The sequence below is a fragment of the Marmota monax genome, unplaced genomic scaffold (assembly GCF_021218885.2).
Source record: "Marmota monax isolate L192 unplaced genomic scaffold, Marmota_monax_Labrador192_F-V1.1 WCK01_AAM20220418_F8-fsc00232, whole genome shotgun sequence".
Taxonomy (NCBI): Eukaryota; Metazoa; Chordata; class Mammalia; order Rodentia; family Sciuridae; genus Marmota; species Marmota monax.
This window is the reverse complement of record NW_026695232.1, coordinates 2,371,529-2,392,794: the sequence shown is the minus strand read 5'-3', so window position 1 is coordinate 2,392,794 and position 21,266 is coordinate 2,371,529. Positions and strand designations below refer to the sequence as shown.

Genomic DNA, 21,266 nt, shown 5'->3' with positions numbered 1-21,266 from the left:
CTCAGCAACTAGGATGGCCACCCAGACCAATTTACAATCTCTGGGATACCACCTGGACATCAGTGGTAGTTTTACAAATTCCCCAGGTGATTCCAATGTGCAGTCATATTTGAGTTGACACCCTGCGTGAATTTCTCTTGCGTTCTCATGCTTTACTTCATAGAAGGAAACATGTACAGAAATAACTGTATGTGTCCCATCCACAGTATATTTAACTGCATTACACATATGTGTATGAAGTGAAGAAAGAACAGAGATATTTGCTTATGTAAACACTGGTTTATATTTTTCTCCTCTATAATTAGTATAGTCTACTCTTGGAAATGACATATCTTGGGCTGGGGTTGTAGCTCAGGGTTAAAGTGCTTGCCTAGCATGTGTGAGGCACTGGGTTAGATCCTCAGCACCACATAAAGATAAATGAATAAATAAAGGTATTGTATCCATCTACAACTAAAAAAAAGTTTTAAAAAAAGAAATTAGGCGTTTTGACAGATATAAAAATTTGTCACCAAGTTTCCTGTTTCTCCTCATTTTAGAATGCTGCTTCTAAATTACCTGGGGAAAATTGGGCCCAAAACTCCTTTGATGGCAGCTGCCACTTTTTCAGTTGGTTGGAATACTTTTGCTTGCTCAGAGTCATTGGAGAAACCACTGAACTGGCTGCTTTTTAATTACTATCTGACAACCTGCCTCCAGTCTTCAGTTAATAAGTAAGTCATCTTTAAAATTTTTTGTCTTGGGGCTGGGATTGTGGCTCAGCGGTAGAGTGCTTGCCTAGCACTGGCAGGACCCGTGTTCGATCCTCAGCACCACATAAAAATAAAGGCATTGTGTTGAGTCCATCTACACCTAAGAAATAAATATTTAAAAAAATTTTGTCTCCAAACTTTTATTTTATTTTATTTTTTTTTCCTTTTTTTTATTGGTTGTTCAAAACATTACAAAGCTCTTGACATATCATATTTCATGCATTAGATTCAAGTGGGTTATGAACTCCCATTTTTACCCCAAATACAGATTGCAGAATCACATCGGTTACACATCCACATTTTTACATAATGCCATATTAGTAACTGTTGTATTCTGCTGCCTTTCCTATCCTCTACTATCCCCCCTCCCCTCCCCTCCCATCTTCTCTCTCTCTACCCCATCTACTGTAATTCATTTCTCTCCTTGTTTTTTTTCCCATTCCCCTCACAACCTCTTATATGTAATTTTGTATAACAATGAGGGTCTCCTTCCATTTCCATGCAATTTCCCTTTTCTCTCCCTTTCCCTGTCTCCAAACTTTTAGATTACATAACCCAACAGTAAAAACATTTAAGGCATAACACTGTCAATATATGTATATTTGTTTATATATGACTTTACTTTGTACCAAAATATGTTCTATGTTGTGAATGTATGCAAAAATAAAAAACTATAAGCATAAGCTAAACTTATAGATAAAAATCATAATGTTGGGGCTGGGGTTGTGGCTCAGTGGTAGAGCGCTTACCTTGCATGTGTGAGGCCCTGGATTCAATTCTCAGCACTGCATATAAATAAATAAATAAAATAAAATAAAATAAAGGTCTGCCAACAACTAAAAAAATATTTTTAAAAAAGTCATAATGTGGGCTGGGGATGTGGCTCAAGCAGTAACGCGCTCGCCTGGCATGGGAGAGGCGCTGGGTTGGATCCTCAACACCACATAAAAAAAATAAAATAAAGATGTTGTGTCTGCCGAAAAAACTGAAAAATAAATATTAAAAAATTCTCTCTCTCTCTTAAAAAAAAAAAAGTCATAATGTTTCTTTGAGGATCACTGCTCTAAATCACTGTGAAATTATTTCTAACAAACGTCTGGGTGTGGTAGAACACACTTGTAATTCCGGCAACTCTGGAGGCTGAGGCAGGAGGGAGGATTGCAAGTTCAAGGCAGCCTCAGCAAGTTAGCAAGACACGGTCTCAAAAAACAAAACAAAACAAAAGTATTGTGGATGCAGCTCAGTGGTAAAGTGCTCCTGGCTTCAATGTCCACTACCAAAAAAAAATTATTCTAAAGAACTAAAACATTTTGGAATATGTTAAAGCAAAATTATGATTATGGGCTATTCCCCTAGAATTTCTGTTTTTTGCTAATTTTGTCAGTACTTAATTCTTTCCCAGGTAGTAAGCACTTGGTACTTTCAGTGTTGAATAATACAACTCCTTAAGCATGTGCTTACAAGCATAGTATGTTTTAGAAATAAGAGAACGCAATTCTTGTGCATACTCTTAGCTTGCAGTTATTACACTAACAAAATACTGTCTTTGCTGCATTAATTTTTCTGGAATTCTTTGTGTATCTTCTAACAGTTAAATTGGCATGATAGGGGCTGGGGTTGTGGCTCAGTGGTAGAGTGCTCGCCTAGCATGCAGGAGGCACTGGGTTCGATTCTCAGCTCCACATAAAAATAAAGACAATAAAGTCCATCAACAACTAAAAAAATATTAAAAAAAAAAATTGGCATGATAAAGAACATACAGGTGCCAGGTGTGCTGATGCACACCTGTGAACATAGTGGCTGGGGAGGCTGAGGAAGGAGGATTGAGAGTTCAAAGCCAGCCTCAGCAACTTAGCAAGGCCCTAAGCAACTCAGCAAGACCCTGTCTCAAATTAAATACAAAAAAGGGCTGGGGATGTGGCTCAGTAGTTAAGTGCCCCTGATTTCAATCCAGATATAAAAAAAAAAGAAGAAGAAGAACCGGCAGCTGTTTCTGTTTATTCCTTTATGGTAGGTTGTTTTTTTTGGGGGGGATTGAATACAAGGGGTGCTCTACCACTGAGCTATGCCTCCAACCCCTGTACCCCCACTTTTTGAGACAAGGTCTTGCTAAATTGCTGAAGCTGGCCTTGAACTTGTAATTTTCCTGCCTCAGCCTCCCAAGTAGCTGGGATTATGGATGTTTGAGTCCATGCTCAGCTTGCATACTAATTTTTAAAAAATATTGGTCACTTTTCTTGTGCAACCAATCTACAAGACCCTGCATTCAATTTCTAGAACCCCCAACCCTGCAAAAAAAATTACCTTCAGAACAAACATCAATATATTACTTTTACTGTATCTAATTAAACAAATGTTTTTTGAGTGCCAACTTTGTGCCCTGTTCTAGGCTATCTAGTTATTTGTTATTATGTATTTTAGATGTGATTGAGGTAGAAATGATCTTAATTATAGTTCTGAAATTCTTTTGTTCCAGGCACCGCCATATGTTTGTAAAACAAATTGATATGGATCATGTTATGAAGGTAGGAGATAAACTTTATGTAGTACTTTATTTACTCTTTTAACTACAAGAGAATATAAAATTTGTTTTTGTTTCTCAGGCTAAATCTATCAGAGAATTTGATAAGCGATTCACTTCTGTCATGTTTGGATACCGAACAATCGATGATTATTATACTGATGCCAGCCCAAATCGTAGATTGAATTCAGTAGGAATTCCAGTATTGTGCCTGAATTCTGTGGATGATGTTTTCTCACCAAGTCATGGTAAAATTAGCATTTTTGTATCTATTTTTTCATGAATTAACTTTTTAAATATTGTTCTGTTTTAAAAAAAAATGTAATAACCCCGGGCACAGTTGCATATACCTGTAATCCCAGTGACTAGGGAAGTTGAGGCAGGAGGATCAAAAGTTTGAGGCCAGCCTCAGCAACTTAGCGAGAACCTGTCTCAAAATAAAAAATAAAAGGTCTGGGGATGTGGCTCAGTAGTAGAGCACTTCTCTGTTCCATCCCTAGTGCCAGAGAAAAAATTAATAAATAAAATATCACTCATAATTATGTTTTCCACTGTGATTTAAAAAAATAACTAAATACTCACAATTTAGTATCTAAATGTCTCAAATCATGTCTTAAATGTTTTCAGAGTCTGTTACCTAGTCCAGGGATTTCAGAGCATCTCAGAACAAATTAGGACTCAGTATTTTCTTGTTCTCATTTTTATAACCTTTCCTTCTTATCAAATACACTGTTCTTTGGAAAGGTTATGTTACAATATCTTTGCCTCAGGAGAACATTGTCATGACTTGCCTTTTGTTCCTGATGTCCCTGTATAAAAGTATTTGAAGGTTTTTTCCCCTTTTAACCTGGAAGAGAACTTGACACTTAAGAAACATAGTGACCTTGAATATCTCAATGATGAGAGCAAATTTGGGCTAAAAGGTCATATTTGAAGTGAAAACAGTTTTAATTTCTCCCCTAGATACAGCAGAAAAGAAAATTATTCCAGACTCAACTTTCCTGCTATCTTAATTCAGGATATACGAAATTTGACAACGTGAATACCTGTGCATGTGTTTGCCTATTGAAGCAGTATGATTAGAAGTAATCATTATTAGGGCTGGGGTTGTAGCTCAGTAACAGAGTGCTTGCCTAGCATGTGTGAAGTACTGGGTTCTATCCTCAGCACCACATAAAAGTTATTAAATAAAATAAAGGTATTGTGTCCATCTGCAACTAAAAATTAAAAAAAATAAAAAGGAGTAATTATATTAGCTCAAGGATCAATACGCTTGACTTCTGATTTTATCCTAATGAAATTTGACAAAGTATTTTGTGAAGTCTCCTTTCCTTACTTCCCCCCTAATTACTTTAAAAAACACTTTCCCCAAGTACTCCATTAAAAGCAGTTACTATAGACTAGGGATGCAGCTCAGTAGTAAAGCCCTGGGCAAGCATGCATGAGGTCCTAGGTTCAATCCTCAGCACCACACACACACACACACAAAAAAAAAAAAAAAGGAAAGAAAATAAGAAAAATACACATTTATTCTGACTCTAAGCATTATGTATTGTAAAAAATTCAGAAAATCCCAAATATATATGTATATTTTTATAAACTACCCATTATTATTTCTTTTTTTTAATGGACCTTTATTTTATTTATTTATTTATTTATTTATTTATTTATACATGGTGCTGCTGAGCATCAAACCCAGTGCCTCACACATGCTAGGCAAGCACTCTACCACTGTGCTACAACCCCAGTCCCCCATTATTTCTTTACAAGATCCCATTTAAGCAAAGGTAGTTTTAGATAGCTGAAATGTTTGGCCTTTGACCACAAATCAGAAACGAAAACTCTCAACTTTAATATTACTTGACTTACATAGTAATTGTTTAGCCTGCTTTTGTTAGATTAAGTAAGTCTAGTGTTTCTTCATCCATTTGCATACTTCATTGGCCCTACAGCCACAAAAATTTCCCAACATTTAACTTGACCCACAGGGTGAAGTTTAAACTCATTTCCAATTCTTTCCCAAGCTCTTAAAATAGTCTTGCCACGTTGAAATAGTAGACAATTGTCTGCAGTCTGAGAGAACAGGCAGCCAGCATCTTTCACATGATTCAGATGTGGCACAGCCTTTTGTTTTTCTGATATGACTGTAACAGTCAGTGTTAGAAATTTCTGAGTATGGCTGTGGGTGTAGCTCAATGGTAGAATACATGCTTTAGCATTCACAGGCCCTGAGTTCAGTCCACAGGACAAAAAAAAAAAAAAAAAAAAATTTCCCACTGTGTGAACTCTGAGCATGGGAGAAAAATAAGTAAACTGTAATTACTTTAAAAAACACTTTCCCCAAGTGTTCAGTTGATATTATATAACACATGTAAAATCTGTCATTGGTGGTGAATTATATTTAATATACCAACTATTTTTTGTATATTTTTTATTTGTTCTAATTTTTTAATATATATTCAACTATATTTTCAAAATACACTTTTTATTTTTCTTGACTATAAATACAAATTCAGAGAAAGAGGAAAAATTAAAAATAATCTCTGATGTATCAGATAGTTCAGTACCCAAAGATAAATACTGTTACCATTTGATAAAATTTTTCTCTCTCTTTTTTTTTTGCGGGGGGGACTATCTGTGTTTTTATTACATACATTATATTTACAATTTTGAATATTTCCTTACAACCACCAGTGGCCTCTGGAATCTAACTTCATATAAAGTTATCTAAAGTCATACATATGAATTCATAGCTCTCACAAAAATACTAAGATTATTTTCAATTTCTCAAAACAAGATTCAGCCTATACTTTTGTGTTATGATGAAATCTTAGGTTGATTTTTTTTTCCCAAAAATGGTGGTTCAGTACATGACTGTAAACATGAACTATTATAAGAATGTAGATGCTTGATATAATTAGACTCATTCCATTTAGCCATACTCATTGCAAATATTTTTTTAGATGGCATTTTGCTTTATATTGATGAGAAGTTATAAAGGTATATACTTTTCCTAACAAAAAACAGTAATGATTCTTTCTCTCTCTCTCCTCTCTCCCTCTCTCTCATACTGCCACCCGTGTTCTTTCTTCAAGCTATTCCAATAGAAACTGCTAAGCAAAATCCTAATGTTGCTTTGGTCCTTACTTCTTATGGAGGCCATATTGGTTTTCTGGAGGGAATCTGGCCAAGGCAATGCACTTACATGGATCGAGTCTTCAAGCAGTTTGTGCAGGCCATGGTTGAGCATGGACATGAACTCTCTAACATGTAGCTCTTTGTGTGCGTTATGTCTGAAAACCATTGTAAAGGCAACTCAGCTTTGTGCACAAATTTTAACTACTGTATATAAAGCAAATAAGCCAGCAGATGGGCGAAGAGGTCCAGAATGACATGCAAAAACTACTTTTTAGGAAAACAAAACAACTTTGTAGCAAGAAATTAAATATAGTTTAGATTATTACTTATGTAGATTTTATTTTTACTATGCCTTACCAAGTATGCCCTTAAATAAAGTAGTCCTTACCTACATGGAATTGCACTTAACCAAAACTATTGTGTAAAAAGATTTTAATTCCTCAGGGTTTTAATTTAGGCTAGTTTTTTTAGATTACTTATTTTAGGTGACTTAATGGTACTTTAATAACTGTTAAGAGATTTTGGTTATTTGAATGTAAGTTATAAGTTGGCACATTCCTAAGGGTATTTATACTTTAATGATGATAACATGAAAACTGAAATAAAATACAATGCGCTAAATCTTTTATGTATTTTTACTTTAAAAGGCAAGTGCAACAATGTTAGACTGACTTCTGTACATGTTCTTTTACTCTGATAACATTAAATTAGCACTGATTTGTTTTATAATGATTATAATTTACATGCTTATTTTTAAAATAGTATATGTGCATACATATATATCATATTAAAATAAATTCTATCATTTTAAATTGTTTCTCTGTGAGTTTTTTAATAAAAAGGGCCCAGAAAGTAATTCCTAGAAAGTCATTTATGATAACTTCATGAATGCATTAGTAAGAAACATTAAAACTGTTTTGCTTCACTGTTTCCAGAATATTAGTCTCACCTCATTTATAGCAATTAAGAATACTTTAAGCTATAGGAAACTCAACAGGGCCTTAAGGAATAATAATATTTAATACGGGATGGGACATGTGGCTCAGTGGTATAATGTGTGCTCAGCATGCACAAAGCCCTAGGTTTGGTCTCCAGCACATATATATATTTAATTATCTTGCCATTAAGATATAATAAGAACCCTGTCTCTAAATAAAATACAAAATAGGGCGCTGGGGGTGTGGCTCAGTGGTTGACTGCCCCTTAGTTCAATCCCTGGTACCAAAAAAAAAGGTATAACAAGAAGTCTCCTGGTTGGCACAACAGGGCTAGTGCAGGGACTTACCAATGTCATCAAAGACTCAAGCTCTGTTACCACCCATCCTTAGCAGGATGGCTAGTTACCTCCTAAATGCAGTATAGCTGCAGCAGCTCTAGACATCACATTTGTGTTTAGAGAAGGAAAAAAGGGAAGGAATGGAGCCTAACATATCTACCTGCCCTTTTAGGAAAGTGAAAGCTTTCCCAGAAGTCTGGTACTTACATACATTAGAACTGTGTCACGTCCACCCAGATTAAGTAGGAGACTAGGAATGCAAGTATGAAACTTTTCCAACTATAGTAGAAGCAGGAAAGGAAGAAGGGATTGGCAGTGGTTGTTGGGCTAGCCAGTGAATAGTAACATCTCCCACACCATTCAACATCCCTTCCCTCCTTTTTTACTTTTTGTTTATTTCAACCTGTTTATAAAATACATATAATTTTGCTCCAGGTATTGCATTAAGATAACCATGTACTAAATATGTGTGTGAGTACAAAATTATTTACTAAAAAATTAGAGTACTGATAATGTATTTGTAGATTCCCTCAATACTATTCCTAAGAAGGTAGTGTTGATAATCCTGTGCTTTTCTTGTCTGTTCAGTATATATTATGATTCAATCATTCGGTTACATGCAGTCTGTATGGATCAGGTAGAGCAGATCCTGCTTTCAGAGTTGCCTTCTAGACTTTTGGGAAGAATATCATGAGGAACATTCTTTTTCTGGGATTACAAACCCTCCAGACCATGGATACATAGTTTCTAGGAGTGAAAGGAAAGAAGCAAGAGTCCTAAAACCTTTATTTTAACCTCTGTTTCTAGTCAGTTCAAAAAGCCTTGGTCTTCCTTGTTATAGAAGCTATTAAATTCCTTCTTTCCCCTGCAAGGGCAGAGTCTCACCCTCTGGGACAGGAGTCCCCTGTTCTCCTTTGCTAGCAAAACAATAAAACTTTTTTTTTTCCTTTTTATAAAAAAAAAAAAAGTCCTCCTTTCACTCTAGTTTTGAGTTGATCTGCTTTCACTCACAACTCCTGCCCAGTATATTTAGGAATGACATATATGTGTCCAAATTGTACCTAAATGAGAATGCTTAGTTGGGAGCCTTTGGAGGATGGAGTCTCACATATTTTATGCCCCAAAGCATTTACATACTGCTTTGTGCATATAGCTAGCTAATTTAAAGGTTTTAAAATGTGGATGGTGGCATACACCTATAATCCCAGCTACTCAGGTGGTCGAGGCAGAAAGATTACTTGAGCCCAGAAGTTGGAGAGCAACTTGGGCAATATAGCAAGACCCTGTTTCCCCAAAATGAAATGAATGAAAAAATAAAGAACAGTATGGGTTTTAAAGTATGTATGTGTGTGTGTATGTATAAATATATATATATCTCGTTCCTTGATGACTTAAATCATGTTTTTAAATTTTTATTGGCGGTGCTAGGTATTGAACGCAATGCCTCTCACATGCTAAGCAAGTACTCTACCACTGAGCTACGTCCTCAGCCTTTTTTGGTGAGACAAGGTCTTCCTAAATTGCCCAGACTGGTCTTGAACTTGCAACCCTCCTCAGTCTCTGGAGTAGCTGGGATCACAGGAGTGGACTACCATGCCTGGCTTTTAAAACTTCTTAAAATTCTCTAATTTTTTTAGAGAATTCCAATTATACATAGTATTAGGGTTAATTTTAACATAATTTATTTCAATACCCATTTGCCTCCTCCCCTTTCCCTTTCCTCCTTCCTCCATAGTTCTTTCTACTCCCTCTGTTGATCTTCCTTTCCTACCTTTACTTATTTATTTGGCAAGAGGGATTGAACCCAGGGGTGCTTAGCCATTGAGCCACATCCCCAGCCCATTTTATTTTATTTTTTTATTTTGAGACAGTGTCTCACTAAGTTGCTTAGGTCCTCCTTAAGTTGCTGAGGCCAGCTTTGAATTTGTGATCCTCCTGCCTCAGCCTCCCCAGCTGCTGGAATTACAGGCATGCACCACTGCATCTGGAAGATGTTGAGCATTTTTTAATATATTTGTTGGCCACATGTGTTTCCTTTTTTGAGAAGTTTCTATCTAGTTCTTTGGCCTATTTATTAACTGGGTAATTTATTTTTCTTTTTTTGGCATGAAGTCTTTTGAGTTCTTGATATAGTTTGGATGTTAATCCTCTGTCAGAGGAGTGACTGGCAGAGATTTTTTTCCCAATCTGTAGGCTCTCTCTTCACTCTCTCAATCGCTTCATTTCATGGGAAGAAGATTTTTACTTTGGCTTCCCATTTATTGATTCTTGGTTTTATTTCTTGAGTTTCAGGGGTCTTGTTGACAGAGTCAGTGCCTATACCTGTATAGTGAGTGGAGTGTTGACCCTATGTTTTCTTCTAACAGTTACTGGTTTCTGGTCTAATTCCTAAGTCTTTTGGGGGGAGGGGTACTGGGTATTGATCTCAGGGACACTCACCACTGAGCCACTTCCCCAGCCCTATTTTGTATTTTATTTAGAGACAGGGTCTCACTGAGTTGCTTAGGGCCTTGCTTTTGCTGTGACTGGCTTTGAACTCGAGATCTCCTGCTTCAGTCTCCAGAGCCACTGGGATTACAGGCATGCGCCACCACACCTGGTCAGTTCCTAAATCTTTAATCCATTTTGATTTGACCTTCGTGCAGGGTGAAAATAGGGATCTAATTTCATTCTTCCGCATTTGGATATCCAGTTTTCCCAGCACCAAGATAGTCAGCTTTATCACCTTACTATAGAATTTCTAGAAGAATTGTGAAGATTGAATGAGAGAATGGTTTTTAGCAGTAATTATTAAGGTAGAAAACTAGAGTATACTATAATTCTACCCAACTGTCCTAAGTTAGCCATTACCATTATTATGTACTCATTTAGATATGTTTCCACACAAATAAGCTACCCATCCTCATGATTAATATTATTATTAAATGAAATGTTTGTATCCCATCTTTTCCCTATGACTGTAATCTACCTGAGGGAAGAGATTACAATTCATATATCTTTATAAACTTTATATCATATAGTTTCTGGCATGTAGCAGGTGGATAAACTATAACACATTCACATAAAGTAGCCCTTAAAAATACTGATTTATGAGACTATTTCATAATATTTAATTTTAAAAAATCAAATTCATATGCATATGAACCCATTTGTGTAAAAAAAAATACAAGTACACATACATATGGTTGTTTATAACAGGTTATGTTAGTTATAATGGATGAACATTTTTAAATATTGATTTTTTTAACCTAGAGGACAAATTATTTCCCCCCAGCTGTCTCTTCACACAATAACAAGCTCTGAGAAAGAAAGGTTATGTGTTAATTATTTTTGCATCCCAATTAGTATATTGCATAGAACAGTGTATTCAAAATTAGCTGAATAATAGTGGCTAAGTATGTAAATGTAACCTGTGAGCCAGCTATCCTATTTTGAAAACTTTATTGTAAGTATATCCTAGAATATTTTTCTAGTTTTTCTCTCATATTTCCATTGGTTATTTATTTATTTTATTTTGGGGTACCAGGGATTGAACCCAGGGGCATTTGACCACTGAGCCATATCCCCAGCTCTATTTCGTATTTTATTTAGAGACAGAGTCTCACTGAGTTGCTTAGGACCTCACTTTTGCTGAGGCTGGCTTTGAACTTGCCATCCTCCTGCCTCAGCCTCACGAGTCACTAAGATTACAGGCGTGGGCCACCGCTCCTGGCTCCATTGTTTATTGTCATTATCAAATATTTATCCATGTCTTCTCTATACAGAATATCATATTGGATACTAGGGGTCCAAATAGATACAATGTTTTCCCTTTTTTTTTTTTCTTTACTCTCCTACCTCTTTTCTCTTCCTTTCTTTATTCCTCCCCACCCCCAACTTTTTTAATACCTTGAACTTAGTAAATATAAGACACATACTTTATAGGACAATACTTAACTTTCACTATATGTAACATTCACTGTGAAATATACTCTATTTTCTAGCCCATCCTATACAAGTCTTGTCAATTATCTGTCCTATTTTCATTTACCAAATGAAAGTGAAAAAATGCAAAATTTTGTTAATTTTCAAATCTGGGGAATGGTTAAATAGGACCTATTACATTATTCTCTCTACTTTTTTACATAAAAAACATTACTTTAAAAAAAATTACTCTTGGGCTGGGGATGTGGCTCAAGCGGTAGTGCGCTCGTCTGGCATGAGTGCGGCCCGGGTTCGATCCTCAGCACCACATACCAACAAAGATGTTGTGTCTGCCGAAAACTAAAAAATAAATATTAAAAAAAATTAAAAAAAAAAATTACTCTAGGGCTGGGGCTATAGCTCAGTGGCAGGGTGCTTCCCTAGCATGTGTGAAGCACTGGGTTCTATCCTTAGTGCCATCTAAAAATGAAACAAATAAAGGCATACTGTCCATCCATAACTACAAAAAATTACTCTAAAATTTATTGATTGATTGATTTTGGTACTGAGGAATGAACTCTACCACTGAGCTCCATCCCCAACTCTATTTTTTGTTTTGAGACAGGGTCTTGCTAAATTACCCAGGCTGGTCTCAAACTTTAAATCCTCTTGCCTTAGCCTCTTGTGACCCTGGAATTATAGACCTGCACCTCTGCACTTGTTTTAAAATATACTTTTGAGACCCACTAATGAGTTGCAGTTTGAAAAACACTGGAATTCAACTAAAAACAACAACAAAAACAAACACACACTGGAATTCTAGAAACTCCTAGAAGTTAATCACTATTGCCTATGGCAGTTGTCACATTTAGTCATAATAGCTTTTTTTTTTTTTTTCCCTGTAGTGGGCGGTTAACCCAGAGATGTTATACCTCTCAACTACATCTCCATCTGTGTTTTGGTTTTTCAGTTTTTATTTTGAGCCAAGGCATTGCTAAATTGCCAGGGCTGGCCTCAAACTTTTGATCCTCCTGCCTCAGCCTCCCAAGTTGCTGGAATTACAAGCATGCACCACCATATCCAGCTTGTAATGTCAACCTTCATAGCAGATGCTAAGCTATCATGAAGACCAGAAACATGTCTTACTCTCCATTTATTCCCTAGGGCCAACATAATATTTGGTGCATATTAGGTTCTTAGTAAATGTTTGTTATTTTTAATAATATTGTACTTAATACTTAAAGATACTTGAAACTTGGGCCCTTAGGTAGAACCCTAGGTAGGACTTCAAGTTAGCAGTGCAGAAAGGAGGAGGGCATTTTTGCAGCCTCTCTCTGGAACAGGACATCTGTTAAAGCAGTCTGTTTTCCCTGCAGACTTCAGTATCAAAATGGTAATTTAAAAAATCTCACAGTTACTCTGAACCTAATATAGCACTGGTCACAAGGTAAGCACCCGGTTTTTTAGAACTTAATTTAGAGTTGATGAGGACAATTTGCAAGGTCAGGTGATAAAGAATACCTAGGAAATGTGCTATTTAAGCTCCAGTTCTCACTTAAAAGACAAGTATGTTGGCCCAATCCTTTTCTAAGAAAAAGCAAAAATACAGAATAAAAGCTAATGTTCCTTTTCTTACAATAGCATAGTGGTATCAGCATTGATAAATACTCAATGCAGTAAAAATTGTGGTATATAATTTGTTTTTATTATTTTGCTTTTAAGTTCTATTTTGAAGTAAAGAAAGTAATATTTCTGTATTCATGTGCCTTGTGCCGAAAACAAAACAATGTTTTCTGCTTTTGTCATGCATGTTATAAAGATGTAAATGCTCAATTGTGCTATTTGTCCCTGTTCCCAATATTGCACCTTGGAGATACTTTCTCTGGCTCTCTCCTTTAATCATCTAAATATAGAAATTACTTTGAAAACTGTTATACTAAAAAAAAAAGTAAGGAAAGGCAAGCATTTGACAAGAACAATTTACCTCTCTGAGTATTTTATTTATTGATGGTACTGGGGAGTGAACCCAGTCGTCCTCTTCTGCTGAACTACATCTCAACCCTTTTTTTTCTTTTTTCCTTTGGTACTGGAGATTTAACTCAGGGGCATTTGACCACCGAGCCATATCCCCAGTGCTATTTTGTATTTTATATAGAGACAGGGTCTCACTGAGTTGCTTAGTGCCTCACTTTTGCTGAGGCTGGCTTTGAACTTACCTCCTGCCTCAGCCTCCCAAGCCTCTGGGATTACAGGCATGCGCCACTGTGCCCGGCTGCTTATTTTTATTTTTGCAAAACCCATGGGCACTCTACCACTGAAAGCTATATCTCCAGTCCTTTTAATTTTGAAACTGTCTGGCCAAGTTGTTGTCCATACTGGTCTCAAATTTGCAGTCCTCCTGTCTCAGCCTCCCAAACCATTGAAATTAAAGGTATGCATCAGGGCTGGGGCTGAGGCTCAGTGGTAGAGCGCTCGCCTAGCATGTATGAGGCCCTGGGTACGATCCTCAGCACCACATACAAAAAATAAGTAAATAAAATAAAGGCATTGTGTCCAACTACACCTAAAAAATAAATATTTAAAAAAAAAGGCATGCACCACTGTACCTTGCCTAGGTATCTATCTTTTTTAAAGAAAGATCATCAATAAAATTAAAAAAGAAAAAGATACTTTAAAGTGAAATTTTTAAAGGAAAGAATCATATAGATCAAATAAGGAAGACTTCTTTTCACTGTCAGTTAAGATCATGGTATTAATTTATTAATTGATATTAATGTATTACTAGACAATTTGAATATTTGTGCCTTCTACAGAGTTATTCTACCCCAACCCACTGTGAGTTAAACACTGATACCCAAATCTCATAAGCAGTACAGTAATCATATCCTATAACTACTTTGTTGATCATATTATCAAGGAGTCAGTATTAGTTGGTTTATCAGTTGACACGCTAGCAGTATATTAACAGATCTGGATGATCACAGAAGGGTATTATTTTCTGTTTTTGACATGCTAGCAATTATTAACAGATTTGGATGATTACAGAAGGGTATTGTTACTGCTGTTGACCGGTGAAGGAGTCCTTGCTTCCCCAGTGTTGAAGAATAACACCAAAGAAGCACCCCGAGGCAAGGTCAGAGTAGAAATTAGAAGTTTATTAAAGGACAGCAGAAAAGACTTCTCCCGGAGGAAGAAAGGGACCCAAGAGGTGGAATCCGTGGAAGTGCAGTTGTCTCTCCATTTTATAGTTTCTTTCAGTGATGGAATGTAGGTGGGAAGGCCCGAGGGGTGGGACACAGGTGGGCCAAAGAAGTAGTCTGAGCAGGAAGGACTTCATTAACACTTCTTTGGGATGGACTTTGGCCTAGGGCCTTTTCAGGACTTCATTAACATTCCATGAGTGGTCCTGCGTTTCCTGGAATCATTCTCAGCATGGCCTCCATTTTAGATTTCACTTGGTATTAGACCCGACTTACTTAACTACACTGACTACCTAACTTTAAATCTGGCTTCAGTATTATTCTCTGTTTTCAACTATCAACGTATCAGTTGGTATCCATAAAATTTCAATATTCCATTTATCTGCTTTAACTAAGGGCCAGACAAGCATTTCATATTTTTTCTCTATTTTTCCAAAGTCAAAGTGAGGTATGCATAGCACTTAACTTTCTGAACATTGGACGTAGTTTATTTCTCCTAACCCATACAAAAGTATTTCAATATGGCCAAAGAGACACTTTGAGAAACATGATTCAGAATGAGCTATCATATATATCTTCACATTTCTAATTTTGGACTCAGCAGAAAGACAAAAACTAGTCAACAAGCACCATTTGGCACTATTGATATGTACAGTGTAAAAATGCTATATTCTCCTGGCTCTCTATCATCATGGTTTTCATTAGCACTTACTGGAGAGAAAGAAATCATCACGGAATAAGTGGGTGGCAGACAGGTTCTCTGATTCATAAGCTCACAAATATATTTTTTAATTTTGGTATACTGCAAATCATGTTTTACTAAAATTGAACAGAGTATATGGAATGGATACATTTGCTGAACCAAAGGTAAACTATGAAATAAAAGGGAATTAGATTCCACCTGGAATGTTAGAACATTTTGCAGTTATCTATTTTGATCTGATCAGGAAGCATCTGACAAAAATAAAAGGCTGGCTTTTAGCCTCTCCAACTCCCAAAGCTCAAGTTAAAAGCCTTATAAAGTGATGTTAAATAAATTTGTAATTTTCATTCATATTAAGCTTTTCTTTTTCCCACCATAGACTTTCCTCTCCATTTCCCCTTTACTCCAAGTTCAAATGTTTAACAACACCCAGTTTCTCCACAGGTAAAGACAACAATGCCATTCTGTTATATATGTGAACTTACAAGACCCTTCAGAATGGATCAGTGAGCTATTATGATTCTCAAGTTTCTGTCCCTATCTCTAGGTCTTCCAAAGAAAACTCAGAGTAGCTGAATATACCAGTATTAATTACTGTAATAATAGGAAGTTTCAAAGTTTAGAATCTGGGTTTAGCTGACTTACAGGTGAGACCTGGACAGAGCATGGTGGGACAAGCTTGTAATCTCAGTTATTCAAGAGGTTGAGGCAGAAGGATCAGAAGTTCAAGGTCAGCCTGGACAATTAGGGAGGCCCAGTCTTAAAAGAAAAGGAAAGGAAAAAGGGCTGGACTTAGCTCAGTGGTAAAGCACCCCAAGTGGTAAAGTCAATCTTCATTACTTCCCCGCAAAAAAGAAAGGATGATAGTTAAAACGGCCATTCACCAGCCATTTTAGGTGGAGCAGCTGTTTTGGAGCTAGGGGTCCCGTGGTTCTATAACTCCTAACTCTCCATCATGGCTAAATATGCATTTTAAAAAATCCATCAACATTGAAAAGTAATTACTAGATTCAATCTATTAGAATATCACACATTAGTCTTTCTCTGAACAATAAGGCTAAGGCAGGAGGATCACAAGTTTGAAGCCAACCTGGGTAATTTATTCTGTCCCAAAATAAATAGTGAAAAGGGCTAAGGATATGAGGTGCTCAGTACTAGAGCACCTCAGAGGGTTCAAGCCCAAGAACTGAAAAAAATATTATTACTATGATTAAGATTAATACTCTCTAAATTAATATTTATTAGACTTGCTTTCGTGGGTTCAGTTAAAAGGGATTTTTTTCGGGGGAGAGATTTATAATAATAGCTAATATCTATTGAACTCTCACTGTCCTGCTAAGGCTTAGAAAAAATCTGGGATCCTGGCACATGAAAGAAGATGCGAGGCACAGTTGGGATAGTGGCCAGGCTTTCTTCAGAGGCAGCAGCAAGGCCTCCTGACCCCCAAGTCTTCCCAAAGGCTTTTCTTTTTTTTTTTTTTCTATTTCAAAAATAGCATTTTATGGGGGCTGAGGTTGTGGCTCAGAGGTAGAGTGCTTGCACTGGGTTCGATCCTCAGCACCACATAAAAATAAAATAAAGGTATTGTGTCCACCTGCAACTAAAAAATAAATATTTAAAAAAATAGCATTTTATTTACAAAGGATAATACACATAGGCATTTGGTCTTCAATTTGATAAATTGACCTATTTTTAAAATAAAGACTCCATAAAATTCAGAGATGCACATTTTTAAATCTTTTTTTAAAAATATTTTTTCAGTTGTAGATGGATACAATATCTTTATTTATTTTTATGTGGTGCTGAAGATCAAACCTAGTGCCTCCATGTGCAAGGCAAACGCTCTACCACTGAACTACAGCTTCAGCCTCACATTTTTTGATCTTTAAGCAGTAAGTTGAAGTGTTTGTAAGGTTAGAGGAAATTCAGAGGCCTAACAGAAATAGGAGTAATTATTAAATTTACGTTCAAGAAATTACTTACGTTTACACGGAAGTAAATGTAATCTAGCAAGGGTCTCAATATCAAATGTGTTTCTTTTTAGGTTATATATGTTGAAATATTGAATTTACAATGTATTTGTGTGAACTCTGGGGAAGCTAAGCACCATGAGACTCTTTCCCTGTGTGAATCACCTCCCTGTAAACCTGCAGGCCTGTTAAAGAGGATCCCTCAGACTGAACCCAGACAGTTGCCCTTGGTCCTGTAACCATGCTCCATAGGCCTTTTTTATGTGCAGACCAAAGAAGGCACAATGCCAACAGAATATATAAATGAGCGCAGGCTCACAAGCAGTATTTATGACCTCAAGTACATAGGCTAAATCAGAGTGTTTATGACCTTGATTACATACTAAAAACATAGCTGACTAGAAGTCTTGGTGAGGGAGTCTAACTATAGCCATCTTGGGTCTGCCCTATGCTCACCTTATGTCCAATAAAATTCAAAGTGCTTTAAGTGTATTTATTATTTTAAGTTTCTCAACACACCTTTCATGTTTGATGGACGAGGAAGCTGAGATAGAACATTTAAGTAGCTTGTCTAAGGTCATACAAAGAATGAAGGGCAGAACTAGTATTTGAAATTAGGGCATGATGCCAGGGCTCCCATTTTAAACCACTATATTACACTGTATAAGAAGCTGTAAAGAATACAATAAAGGGCTGGGGATGTGGCTCAAGCAGTAGCGCGCTCGCCTGGCATGCGTGCGGCCCGGGTTCGATCCTCAGCACCACATACAAACAAAGATGTTGTGTCCGCCAAATACTAAAAAATAAATATTAAAATTCTCTCTTTCTCTCCCTCTCTCTCTCACTCTCTCTTTTTTTTTTTTTTTTTTTTTTTTTGTGCTGGGGATTGAACCCAGGGCCTTGTGCATGAAAGGCAAGCACTCTACCAACTGAGCTATATCCCCAGCCCTCTCACTCTCTCTTTAAAAAAAAAAAAAAAAAAAAAGAATACAATAAAAACAATTTCATGAGGCTGGGTTGTAGTTCAGTGGTAGAGCGCTAGCCTAACATGGCACTGAGTTCGATTCTCAGCACCACATATCAATAAATAAAATAAAGGTCCATCAACAACTAAAAAAATTAAAAAAAAAAAAACAATATCATGACAGCTATGAAGTATTCTTGCCAAAGAAATGAAACTTGAGGGGGCTGGGGTTGTGGCTCAGGGATAGAGCGCTTGCTTACTATGTGTTGGGCACTGGGCTCGATCCTCATCACCACATAAAAATAAAATAAAGATATTGTATTCACCTATAACTAAAAAATAAATATTTTTTAAAAATCAGAAATGAAACTTGAAGCATATCAATCCTATTACTTCAATCCTCCAGTTTATAAGAAATTCATGGGCTGGACATAGCGGTGCATGCCTGTAAGCTGTGATTTGGGAAACTGAGGCAGGAGAATAGAGGAGAATTGCAAGTTTGAGGCCAGCCTCAGAAATTTAGTGAGGCCCTAAGCAACTTAGTGAGACCCTGTCTCAAAATTAAAAGGGGCTGTTAATGTAGCTTAGTGGTAAAGTGCCCATAATTCAATCCGCAGTACCAAAAAAAAAAAAAAAAATTCATGGGACAAAGAAGCATGTTAAAAGATAACGTAATTAGGGCTAGGGGCATATCTCCTTGTTTTTTCCCTGGGAGACCCTAGTACAAGGGTCTCCCAAAAAATGTATTGATTTCCTTTAATCTACCATCATATTCAGATTTGTATTAGCCAAATCCCTCAGATGATGTACACTATTTCTAAAAATATAAACAAAAAATAATTACCAAATAGTTTAATTGCACAGTTAAGGGGAAGTACCCAATTAAAAAAAGAAAGAAAGAAAGCCAGTCTTCTCTCTCAAATCTTTTTTTTTTTTTTTTTTTTTTTTGTGGTGGCCAGGATGGGTACTGGGGATTGAACTCAGGGGCAGTCAACCACTGAGCCACATCTCCAGCCATATTTTGCATTTTATTTAGAGACAGGGTCTCACTGAGTTGCTTAGCACCTGGCTTTTGCTGAGGCTGGCTTTGAACTTACAATCCGCCTGCTACAGCCTCCTGAGCCGCTGGATTTACAGGGGTGTGCCACTGCACCCGGCTTTTTATTTTTATTTTTTTAACTAGAGATTGAACGTAGGGGTGCTTAATCACTGAACCACATCCCCCCACTTTTAAATATTTTATTTACACATGGGGACTTGCTAAGTTGCTTAGGGCCTCACTAAGTTGCTGTGGCTGGCTTTGAACTTGTGATCCTATTTCCTCTGCCTCCTGAGCCGCTGGGATTACAGATATGAGCCACCACACCAGGCTGTCACTCAAATCTTAAAACTTCAGAATAGAAACCAGATTCAGATCATAAGGAGATATGGATCCGCTTCTGACAAGGAAAAGACACGGAAGTTACTTGTTTAATTGGAAACATCCTGCTGAAAATTCTTATCTTCAGTGAAAGTGCAAAATTTCATCCCTGATTTAGAAAGCTTTTATTGGGAAGAAAATAACTATGGATCAAAACAAAGAAAACTGAAGCTCTGGTCTTGGAAGTTTTTGTCAGTTGTCTTTCCATGTTTCACTTTGGCTTTTAGAATTAAAATCTTTCCTTGCTGTAGAGAGCAGTTGCCTTCATTTTTTCAGATGCAATAAACTAACCCAAGAGGTTCCCTAGTGAGGGAAGACTCAGGGACAGCTCTGTCTTCAAATAGCCAACTCTGTCTCTGTGAAGGCTGTTCATTAGTAAACACAGGCCAACTGTGGCCTTAGCTGCCTTGCAGTTGCTCTCCTCTAGGACCTTGGGCTCCCCCGCAGCCAGTGGACAAGGGCCAATTATTATGAGCCTCTAGTAGTGATCTGTAACAAGAGCTGATGGGGAGGTTGTTTCAAGAGCAGATAGCTCATTAGAACCCTATTTCAGTCATTGAGATATTGGTATGTCTCACCTCTTAAGAACAGTATGACGTAGTGTGGTGTGTTTCTTCACTAGTCGAGCTAGGGTAGATTCAGGTAAAAATCTCACTGGTATCTAAGTTTCCTAAATCTCACTTTGATTAGATGAAAATGAAGTCTTAATTATAGTAATTTTAATATAAGATTGTCATGTTTTAACATGCAGCAAAATTTTTTGAAGAAAAAGTATTTGGTGGGGGGGGTGGAATAGAAGTTCACTGGAGTAGACAAAGGGGAAGGAAGGAAAGGAGAACGATGGGAATAGGAAAGATGGTAGAATGAATCGGACAGAACTTTCCTATGTTCATATGTGAGTACATGACCAATAAACTCCTCATTATGTACAACTGCAAGAATGGGATCCTAATTAGAATAAATTATACTCCATGTATGTTTAATATGTCAAAATAACTCTACTGTCATATATATCTAAAAAGAGAAAATTTTAAAAAATCCCAAACTCAGAAAGTTTAGGGCTGGGGAAATAGCCCAGTGGTAGAGCACTTGCCTAGCATGCATGAGACCCTAGGCTCAATCCCAAGCAGTGAAGGGGAAAAAAAGAAAGAAGTTTTAGAACGTATATTGTTTTAACTTTGACTCTTTATTCAATAATTTGGTACAAGTAGGATGTGGTAGTGTACACCTGTAATCCCAACTACTCAGGAGGCTGAGACAAGAGAACTGCAAATTCAAAGTCAGCCTGGGAAATTTAACAAGATCCTGTCTCAAAATAAAAAAAAGGGCCAGGGATGTGGCTCAGTAGTAGAGCACCCCTGGTTCAATTCCCAGTACCTCAAAATCAACCAACCAACCAACCAACCAACCAAAAGAAAA

General features: G+C 36.8%; 1 protein-coding gene across 1 annotated transcript; it reads left to right on the top strand.

Annotated features, from left to right (window-relative positions):
* The first annotated feature begins 158 nt into the window (after nt 1–158).
* Nucleotides 159–7,223, top strand: LOC124088760 (phospholipase ABHD3-like). The gene is made up of 4 exons (XM_046438526.2): nt 159–713; nt 3,229–3,277; nt 3,356–3,521; nt 6,369–7,223. Exons 1-4 carry the CDS (start codon nt 541–543, stop codon nt 6,545–6,547), a joined length of 567 nt encoding a protein of 188 aa, XP_046294482.1. The 5' UTR covers nt 159–540; the 3' UTR covers nt 6,548–7,223.
* Nucleotides 7,224–21,266: the final 14,043 nt, after the last annotated feature.

Excerpts from the sequence above, each read along its gene's own strand:
- LOC124088760 (XM_046438526.2), top strand. The coding sequence starts at position 541 with ATGCTGCTTCTAAATTACCTGGGGAAAATTGGGCCCAAAACTCCTTTG. Across the intron at positions 714-3,228 it reads CTCCAGTCTTCAGTTAATAA|GCACCGCCATATGTTTGTAA; the intron begins GTAAGTCATCTT and ends CTTTTGTTCCAG. Across the intron at positions 3,278-3,355 it reads ATATGGATCATGTTATGAAG|GCTAAATCTATCAGAGAATT; the intron begins GTAGGAGATAAA and ends TTTGTTTCTCAG.